The sequence below is a fragment of the Heliangelus exortis genome, chromosome 1, assembly GCF_036169615.1.
Source record: "Heliangelus exortis chromosome 1, bHelExo1.hap1, whole genome shotgun sequence".
In the NCBI taxonomy this organism is placed as follows: domain Eukaryota; kingdom Metazoa; phylum Chordata; class Aves; order Apodiformes; family Trochilidae; genus Heliangelus; species Heliangelus exortis.
The window spans coordinates 145,260,317-145,270,677 of NC_092422.1; the positions used below are offsets into that span (position 1 = coordinate 145,260,317).

The 10,361-nt window shown below is 51.1% G+C and overlaps 1 protein-coding gene across 1 annotated transcript; it reads left to right on the forward strand.

The window, feature by feature from the left end:
- The first annotated feature begins 716 nt into the window (after positions 1 to 716).
- Positions 717 to 5,046, forward strand: NOL12 (nucleolar protein 12). The gene is made up of 6 exons (XM_071730553.1): positions 717 to 862; positions 961 to 1,066; positions 1,258 to 1,306; positions 2,629 to 2,771; positions 3,698 to 3,798; positions 4,436 to 5,046. Exons 1-6 carry the CDS (start codon positions 783 to 785, stop codon positions 4,605 to 4,607), a joined length of 651 nt encoding a protein of 216 aa, XP_071586654.1. The 5' UTR covers positions 717 to 782; the 3' UTR covers positions 4,608 to 5,046.
- The last annotated feature ends 5,315 nt before the right edge of the window (positions 5,047 to 10,361 follow it).

Below are 10,361 nucleotides of genomic sequence, written 5' to 3' on the forward strand. Positions count from 1 at the left end.
CTGATGTGCCCACCTACTCATGATGATACTCCTCTCCACCATTAGCTACAGAAACTGCAGCTGCTCACAAGGTCCTAAATCTTGGAGACTCAGTGTCAGAACTGGGACCTGCCCCTGCAGAGGTGCCACTAAGAGCAAGCAATGATGATAGCTTAAAATAAAAACTCTCAGACCTTTTTTCGAAGAAATTGAGGTGTAACATATTTGAGGGAACAACCTTTATTAATAAGAGATGCAGCTGTAAAATCCTTAGAGGAGCGGTCAGTTCTCAGGGTGAGAGACCAAGTGCTCCGCTGGCCATGAGGCAGCACCCAAAAAACCATTTCCTAGGATGGGAGATGAAGAGGAGTGGGAGCTGGAGGCACCCACACCTGAAGGACACCCCTGCCCACCCCAGGCTGGATGCCAGGGCTAGTGGCACACACCTACAAGTCCCATGACAGCAGCTCCTTTCTCCTGGCCCCAGGGTGGGGGGGAGAAGTGCACCAGGCTGGGTAAAGGGCAACGCACAGGTCGCACGCACCGCTGGGACAAGAGGTCCTGATGGCGGCCCCACTCTACTCCTTCAAGTCGCCCTGCAGCCAATACAGTGGCTGTAGCGTACCCATTCTCCCACCCCACGACCAACGCAGGGTGCGTGGATCCCCCCTTACACCACGGGGCCACCCCGCCCCCAGCCCAACAGCGGCTTAAAATGGCGAGCGGGGCAGGGGCCGTCCCTCAGGGCTGTGCGGCGGCGGAAGGGGCGGGCAGCGGCAGCAGCGTGGTACCGCGGTACCGCCATGGGCCGCAAAAAAAAGAAGAAGGGTCTGGGGGGCCGTGAGGGGCGGCTGGTGGTGACTTTCGACGAGGAGAAGCGGAGGTGAGAGAGGACGGGCTCAGGGGCGGGCGGGGAAGAAGCGGCATCCCCCGGTGAGGGGGCTTGCTAAAAAGCAGAGATTTCTGTGTTGTCGGCGGCAGGGAGTACCTGACCGGCTTCCACAAGCGGAAGGTGGAGCGGAGGAAGGTGGCGTTAGAGGAGATCAAGCGGAAGCTGAAGGAGGAGCAGAGGAAGATGAAGGAGGAGGTACCCCCATGTACATCCCTCAGCCCTCTCTTGGGGAGACGGGACACCCCCTTCCATCCCCCCCTCCTCCCCGCCATGGCGGCCTAGGAGCGGGGCAGGAGGAGACTTCGGGCTTCCCCTGCCCCGCTCGCAGGGGGATGGGGCCATTCCGGGTCGGGGCCGGGTGTCAGTGACATGTTTGCATCCCGCAGCGGCACCAGGAGTACCTGAAGATGCTGAGCGAGAGGGAAGAGGCGCTCGGTACGTGCTGGACCGGGGCGGCTGCCGGGGGGGAGGAAGGTCGGGGATGGGGGTGGGCGTCTATGGTCTGATACCCTGGGCTGAATGATAGGGGAATGGCGCAGGGAGGCTGACATACTGTCCCAAAACATCAGCTCCTCACTACTCTCGTGTCCTCAAGTTCGCTGGTGATATGAAACTGGGAGGGATGGCTGACATGCCAGGAGGCTGTGCTGCTATCCGACGAGATCTAGAGAGGCTGGAGAGCTCTGGGCAAAGGTGAACCTCATGAAGTTCAATACGGACAAGTATTGAGTTCTCTATCTGGGGAGGAATAGCACCAGGTACCAGTACAGATTAGGGATCATCCTGTTGGAAAGCGGCTCTATGGAGAAAGACCTTGGAGTCCTAATGGACAATAAGTTCTCCATGGGGCAGCAATGTGCCTTTGTGGCCAAGAGGGCCAATGGTATCCTGGGTGCATTAAGAAAAGTGTGTCCAGCAGGTTGAGGGAGGTTCTCTTCCCCCTCTGCTCTGCCCTGGTGAGACCACACCTGGAGCACTGTTTTGGGCTTCCCAGTTCAAGAGAGATGGGAATCCCCTGGAGAGAGTCCAGGCAGAGAGCTATGAGGATGATGAAGGGACTTGAGCATTTCTCCTGTGAAGAAAGAATGAGAGAACTGGGGCTGTTTAGCCTTGAGAAAAGAAGGCTGAGAAGAGATCTTATTAATGTCTATAAATATCTGAGGGGTGGGCATCAAGTGGAAGGGGTCAGTCTCTTTTTGGTGGTGCCTATTAACAGAAGAAGTAATAATGGGTATAATCCAGAACACTTCAACATGAGGAGAAACTTCTTTACTGTAAGGGTGACAGAGCACTGGAGCAGGCTGCCCAGAGAGGCTGTAGAGTCTCCTTCTCTGTAGACCTTCAAAACCCACCTAGATGTGTTCCTTTGTGGCCTGCCCTAGGTGATCCTGCTTTGTCAGGGGGATGGACTAGATGATCTCTAGAGGTCCTTTCCAGCTCCTAACGTTCTGTGATTCTGTGTCCCACTGGGAAGCTGGGCAGTGATCTGAGTGGTGACCCCTGCTGCCCTCTGGCCCTGGTGGGACAAGATGTCAGGTGGGTTGTACAGAAAGGAACAGGCAAGGGGGCATCTCCAAGGTGTTACCACGTCCCATCTGCTGGGAGAAGGAGTTTGCCTTCATTTGTGGTGGTCAGGTCCCTCTACCCTTCAACCCTGCGTGCAGAGACTGGGTCCTTCCCCTCAGTATGGCTTGTGCAGGAACAAGCTAATGTATCTGGTGAAAAGTTGGGCATTTTGTAGTGTCTTGTCTCCCCAGATGAGGCTGATGAACTGGAGCACTTGGTGACATCACGGACAGAGTCTGTGAACATCGACCACCCAAACCACATTGTAACAGTGACCACCATCAGTGACTTGGACCTCTCAGGAGCACGCCAGCTGGGTCTGACCACTCCTGGGGTAAAGCCTCTTGTTGCTTCTCTGATTGTATCAATGGTAAACTTTCTTGGGGCTGGCAAGGTGGGCCTGGTACTTCCTGAATATGCCCAAAAACTTGGAGCTGGTTGCGAGCAGGGGTGAAAAGGGAAACTCAAAACTTCACACTGCTCCACAACTTATGTTGGGCCTCTTAATAGGAAAAAAAATATCCTACACGAACAGTTCATTCCACACCTCCCTGGAAATTTGCTAGTCCCAGCTGACCTTGTGTGAGAGGTGTCACAGGGCTGGATGGGGTAAATAAAGTCTTTTTAAAACCAATACAACACAAGCAGCAAGATTTCAGAGGTCCAGGAAAAATTACTATTAGCATGAAGAGGGATTTCTCTCTCTATGATCCTACACTTGGATCACAGAGAAAGAAACCACTCGGTTCTGGTTATGGTTGCTTTTATTCTCAAAACATAACTAAGATGCCATAGAGGTCTTCAGGCACTATTCCATTTTTGATCATTTTGATCTTCATTACTTGTGGTTGGTTTGAGCTGTTTGGCAAAGTGTCAGTGTTTGGCAGTTAACTTTTTACATTTGTAAAGTCATCTTCTAATCTGAAAAGCCACCTAAAAGAGTTTTACTGGTGATTTAAAGAAAAAAACTGAAGCCTTTAATTCATACTTTAGACTTCAGTTGCATGACTGTTAAGATCATGCTCAAATTTTTTCACCTTGTGGTGGATTACTGTAGGACTTCATACTGATTTTCCCCTTCTGAGGGGCTGCAATAAGAAACTTTGAGATTTGGACAGCGAGGGATGTGAAGAATTAAAACAGACTTCACCCATGATTAGTTGGTTCATAAAACAGAGTGAAACCAAGAAGGCATCAGAAACAAGACTGTTTTAATGTGTCTATAGGGATTTTTTTTTTCTCTTTTGCTCCATTTTTAAGGGAAATAATGATGGATCAGAAGAAGAGAAAGCGGAAGAGGTGGTGAACAAGCCTGCAAGAGCAATGCCCAAGAAGTCCAGAAACCCTTTCCTGTCTGAAAAGTATGTACAAATTCATTCAGCTCTGCTGCTAGGCTGTGCAAGCTGATCAAGAGGATCTTGAGTTCCCTCATCAGCCGCGGGGTGGCAGGGAGGGGGTCCTGTGCTGTCTGGGCGCTGGTGGGCAGGAGCCAGCAGAGGGCACTGGCAGAACACAGTCCTCTCCTGGACACTCCATTCTTGTCGCACTGATCCCCAGTGACAGCAGCAGGAGGAGGAAGATGCAGGGCAGGTTTTGTCCCGCACTGTTTGGCAAGTCCTTATTTTAGGCAGATATTGCAGAGGTGCAGAGTTTCTCTAGGATGAAATTCAAAAGACGCTGAAGCCTTCAGCTTTGTCACTCCACATTTTTCAGTATTCAGGATTTACAGCTGCTTTCAAGATGCAGGGAATTACTTGGCTCTGTGGTAGCTGGATAGCCTACTGCTCAGGAAATTAATTTTGGTTGTTACTGCACATGTACCTGCAGGTTTCCTGCCCTGTCAGGTTGATGTCCAGCACAGTGAAGTTCCCCTGGGGCTTTCTGTGGCTGGCATTCCATTCCTGCAGACCCACACAGGGTTCTCCTGCTCTTGTTGTTGTATCGTCTTGCTCCTGTAGAGTTTGGTCCCAAATATTTATCTCTTCCTGCCCTGCACAGGATATCTTCTCTTACTGCCACGCTGCACATGCACAGCAAGAAAAGGACGAAAGGAAAGCGACCACAACGTGGGCAGGGCCCACGCAAGAAAATCCATAAATCCAGCACGGGCCGAACCACTAAGACTCAGCGACGGAGGCTCACAGGCAAAATGGGCCGTGACCAAGATTAATGGAGCAGTCAGCGCTCAGACCAGTGGCTGGGACAGCACTCCACATCTGGCCTGCTGCTCTTTTCTGGAGCCCTTCGTTGTGGGGAGGGGCCTTGTTTACTTGGCTTTCTGACCAGCAGTGAGCCCAACTCAGCCTTTTCCTCACCTCCTGAGTGCCAGTCAGGATCATCAGATGCTCTTCCCATTTTTTTATGCAGTGATCTCCAGTGAAGTGTCCGGGTGCCAGGGATTCTCTAAGAACTTCTGCTGGGGGTCAGGTTCTCTGTTTGCCATCTGTCCTTGGGCCTCCCCATCCTGAAGGGATACTTGGCTTTATCAAAGGAATAGGATCTGGGGCTGAGTGCAGCAGGCTCATTGCCAGGGCAGTTTATGCAACTATGAAGAGCTCTGCATCAGTGCCCTGGCATTTCTGCTGCACAGTAAATCCTTTTTCCATGGAGACACGGTGTCGTATTGTCTCGTGTTCCTTCTCCAGTGCCACACCTGAGTGCAGGGGTACTTCTTGTTTGGTACCTGTGCCAGGTGAAATTTGGTAACTTTGTGAATAAATCTGTATGAAGTCATTTTGTTAAAGAGAAGAAAAAATTGTTTGACTTACTTGAAATATAAGAGCAACAGTGCTAACACCAGTACCAGCTGGGAAGAGGCGAGATGATTCCTGTTGCTTAAAGGATATTGAAATCTGTTGGTGCTTAGGAAAGGGAATAGCTAGGAGCTATTTCTGTGGCAACACAGAACCAGCCAGAGCAGGAATGGCTCATTCCATTGTCTGCTGAATGTGCCGATCTTAATTTTGATAGCTCAGAGGAGTATGAAATGCCCTAATGCCCTTGCTGTATGTGTGTGGCCCTCTCTGGGATGGGTGTGGCAGAGACTGCCCTTTACCTCAGGGCTGCTGCAGTCATCGACATTTAATTGCCTTTCTTCTTGGGACCTCGCTGTATGGTTTTTAGCATGGATACCTTTAGTGGTGGTGGAGGGATAAAAAGTGTTGCATGGCTGAGGAATGCTGGTGGCAAAATTGGAAACCAGTCTTCTGGGGAGGAAAGCGAGCCTGGGCAGTGTGGTGGACTCTGTCCTCCAGTGTGTATAGGAAATGGTGGCTGTTCAGCTTCTGGCAGCCAGGCCCTCCCTTGCTGCATGTGTTCTGGTGAGGAAATGACAAAGGGAGAAAAGGCCTGTGTGGCCAAAACCCACACCAGGAAATTGGCAACCCAGCAATGGGTGAGTTTATGGATTCCTCATGCCAGAAATGAGAGGGAGAAGAGTAAACCCGTGCCCGAGGCTTCATGGAGGAACATCAGAGCAATGTTGGTGGCCACCAGCCAGCCACCAAAACTAATGGCACCAGCCTGATGTATCTCATAATTTCTTGGAGCATGCGTACACAAACACACAGAATTTCTTCAGAGTGTGTTGGGGAAAGGGTTCTGATCTCAAGCACTAGAGGCAGCTACACAATTTTTGCTAGAGCATGTTCCTCCAGAGGGGGCTGTGTGGCACACATTCTCATGGTGAGGGGTGGGGTCCTCTTTGCACCTCACTCCAATGAAGATAAATGGCAAGGAAATTATTAGTGTTACCGCATGTGCTACTGATGGCTTGTGTGCTTGGACTCTGAATCCTGTCCTGGGCTGAGGCTCAGCATTCTCAGGCACTAGTTCTTGAATAACCCTGGTCACATCATAGAAACAGTGTGGTTTCCTCACTCCAAATAGCTGGGTGCCTTAAAGGGCACTCCAGAAAGCTCATAGGGTTTAATGCATGACCTTACCCATCTTCTTGTCTCACCTTGGGCTGCTGGATGTTTCAGAGCAACTTGGGAGCAAGGCCAAAAGTATGAGGCATTCGAAGTGTCCAGGTGGTGCCATGGGCAGAGCACAAAGTGTTTCTTGTGCTGGTTTGGGAGTTACATGTTCTAGAGCTGTTCTGTGGTGGTTGGGCATGAGGCAGATGTAGGAGGGAAGGAAAGGAAAAATCTGTTTCTACTGGTGCACCAAGCCAAGGGGACCGTGTCTTGAAGCTGGAGGACAGTGTGTGATATCCTTGGTCAGGGTTGCACAGCAGCTTTTCCTTCTCTCTGGGACATGGTGCCTTGCAGAGTGACCATAGACAGAAGACACATTCCACTTGCCCCCACCCTGGGAGCCTGCTCTGCAGCTGGAATGGCTGCTGTTAAGGAAACGTGTGTTGGTGAAATCTGCTTAAGTGTGGCATGCAAGCTGTGGGTTGAGTTGCCTTCCACATCCTGTAGCAGCCCAGCATGGTGGTGGGGAGAGTGCTGCGTGACCTCTTTATAATCCTGCTGGGATGTTAAGAGTGACCTTTAGCAGCACTTCAGTGTTTGTTATTTTACAGCCAGGTGATTTAGAATAATCTCTTTTAGTTTGTTTCCCTGACCCTAATAACTTCCAAGCCTTTCTCAAGTGTCAGCTGAAATTTCCAACAGCCTCTGCCATGCTCTGAAGACTCCCAGTTCCTGCTGGAAGTTGTGTTTTCACATTAAAAAAAGAGTCATGATGTGGAGAAACTGAGAACAGGACCATTAAATCCTATACAGAGTTAACAATTTGGATCGTTCGCTGCGCTATTGATTTCTCCATTTGATTGATTAAAGTTTTATTTTTAAGTTACTGCCTCAGCCCTTGCTTGCTGTTACACACAGGCTGCCACCCCCCAGCATATATTGGATCAAAGACACAATCTCCCACGGACAAGTCAGTGAGTTAAGTGTTTGCCAGACACATCACAGTTCATGCCAGGCTGTGGCTTAAAGTTTGTCTTGTTTGCTGCTGCTTTTTGTTTTCAAGATGGATTTGATCACTTTTCTTGTTTCCCTTCCCCCAGCTGCTCACAAACAAGTTCCAGCCGTCTGGGGGGGAACCTGCTTCCGAATATAAGGTACCTGCAAAAATCAACCTCCTAAATGCAGCCACTGCTCCAGCAAGGAAAAGGAGAGGCCAGCAAGCTCCCTGTGTGCTCCCTCTCCCCATGTACCTGTGCACATTTTTTCCACACTTGGCTCTGCAGCCAGGCCACCTCGGGCACCTCCACATTGCTCATGCTTGCACCCGAGGGCTCACACAGAGAGATTGCAAAAGGCTTTTGACATGAGCTGCCACGCCGGGGTTTCCATGCATGATGGCTTTTGCTGGCTAGATGGGAATTCTGCACACACAGACACAGAAATGTAATTGGGATTATGAAGGAGCTAAAACAGACCGGGAGCCAAAAAGGTCAGAGGGATGGGGGAAAAAAGGAGCGTGATGCAGAGCAGGCACGGCGGCAGCGTGTGTGTGAGCTGGTATGGTCACTGGTGTTGGTCATTTGTTGCTCTTAAGTACCATATGAAGAAGTCCCACTGCTCCTTCCAGAACTGTATTCATTCCAGAAATGAACTGGGGAGAAGAAGTTCTTGTGGGGGCCTTACAAGAACTTCCAGGGGCTAACAAAGCTGAATAACGGGCTGGCTGGGAAAGGAAGGTTTGAAGAGCTGCAGACTGTTTTCCATGGGTAAACAGAAAGTGAAATTCAACCTTTTTTTTTTTTTTTTTTTTTTTGTGCTCATTGCTAGGCGCGGGAAGAGAGGGAAATGGAATTGTAGCAGGAGCAATGGCAGACAGATGTTCAGCACGTTTCCCTTGGCACATCGAGGCTCAGGCAGGGTTTGTGCTTGGCAGGTGAGATAAACCTGTCCGGAGTGGCGTGGGTAGGGATGACCTCCCGTAGGAGGGGTGCTGGGAACACGGTCTGGCTGTTTCGGTTCTTGCAGCTGGTACCAGTGCTTTGGCACGTGTTTAGGGTTCAAGTTAACTTGGGAGATGCCTGCAGAGGAACCCTGGGGCGGATGAGGTGGTCCCAGGGAGGAAGGGCGAATCACAGGCCGAGGGACGAGGGAGCAAGGAGGTGGGGATGAGCCGCTGCCCCCTCCCCAGGCCCGGGCGGGTCGATCGCCCTCCCGCTGACACCGACACGTGGGTGCCCGCACCCGCGGGAGCCGCGGCCTCGCGCCTCCGCCAGCCACTCAGAGGTCGGTATTCAAATCAGTCCCTCCGTGGTAGCCAATGAGAGGGGAGGGGGCGGGACCTCGCCCCCCGCCGTTCCCACGGCGAGCTTCATTGAGGGGGGCGCTCGGCGGGCGGCGACGTGCCGGGAGCCATAGGGAAGCTGAGGTACTGGGGGTACTGGGAGGTACTGGAAGCACTGGGAATGGTTGGCTGCATGTATGCTAGAGGCTCCGGGGAGCACAGCGTTATCCCGGCTGTAGACCCCCAAGCGCCCCATGGGATGTAGAGAGCAATGATTTCCCCATCAGGCAGTGGGGTGCTGTGGGCAGCAGTAGGGTGAGGTGGGCAGCGATGTTGGGGTTCTCCGTCCTGCATCCCTGGCAGGCGAGTGCTTAGGTTCCTATCTGGTGTTTGGTGTGAATGCACCAAGAAACTATGCCTCAGTGCAAGGAGGGGGGCTGCAAGGTGGACACTAGTGCAACTTGCTGTATTGCAAATGAGTGCATTAACAAAACAAAAATTACAGCTTGGTTTGGGCATTTACAGTTGGCCCTGGGTGTTTTGGGATGGAGTCATAGTCTCGATCAGCTGCTCTGACTGTAGTGTCCATGTTCATATCGGGGATGCTGGAGTCATCCCACACTGATTTCCTGTCCTGTTTGTGCCTCTGGACAAATAAAGCAGAGCCCTCACAGCACAGATTACATGCTCAAATCCAATGACTTGGTCTCAAACTCTGCGGGAGTTGATGGTGGGCAGGATCTTTGTGAGAAGCCAGACAGAAGTGTGCAGCCCAGCTGTTGTGCTGGCAAGGCTTGTTGTTCTTCACAGTTTTGTAGACAGTCGTCCTACAGGTCTCAGAAATTTCAGTGGGATCAAAAAGTTCAGGAAGAATCTCAGTGGGCTTCCAAATTTCTTAAACTCTTTTTGGCTCTCCCTTTATAAGCAACATAGTCAAGAAGATTTCCTTTTTGTGCCTTTTAAAAGAGCTTGAAGGAGGAAAATTTTCATCAAACAAAGTAGCAGGACATGAGCATCTTGTCCTCTGTTTGCACAGGCTTACAAGTTGGGGGAGGGGTTCAGCAGTCATCTGAGGGTGCAGCGCAGTGCCCCTTTCCAAAAGATGTCCCAGCCAGAGCCTACACTTTTATTATCTATAATTATGTGGACCGTGATCACCTTGCACCTGGATGCCCTCCAATTCCAGTATTGCCAGCTGAGAGCAGCAAACTTCAGTCTGGGAATAACATTCCTCCTTCCACAGGAGCCTGAAGCTGGGGAACCAAAAACTCTGGTTTTCTGCTGCTCTGCCTTCCTCCTCTTCCTCCTGGCTGCCCTCTGCCAGCAGCCCAGCAGCCAAAGATCTTCAGCTGTGCTATGGACAATGTCTGGTTCAGTAGATGACCTGCCCTGCATGAACTTTGAAGCCAACATATTTGCAAAGAGCCTGTGCCAGGACTGTTTCCAAGCCACAGGGGATCACCAGGATGCTATCCAGGTGAGCTTCTCAACCTCACCTGAAGGCTATGGATACTTGATTAAGGGCCTCTTTGTTCTATGTTGGGACTCCCTGTGCCTTTGTAGAGATGGAAATTCCTAAGACAAAGACTCACCTGGGCTTTATAGATGTCTTTTGGGGGAAAGGTGCATGGTGAGAGAGTCTTTCCAGGCATGGGAATCCATCATTTAACCATGCACAAACCTGAGCTGGGAACCACCAGGGCTGGACACCAGGTATGAGGGGCTC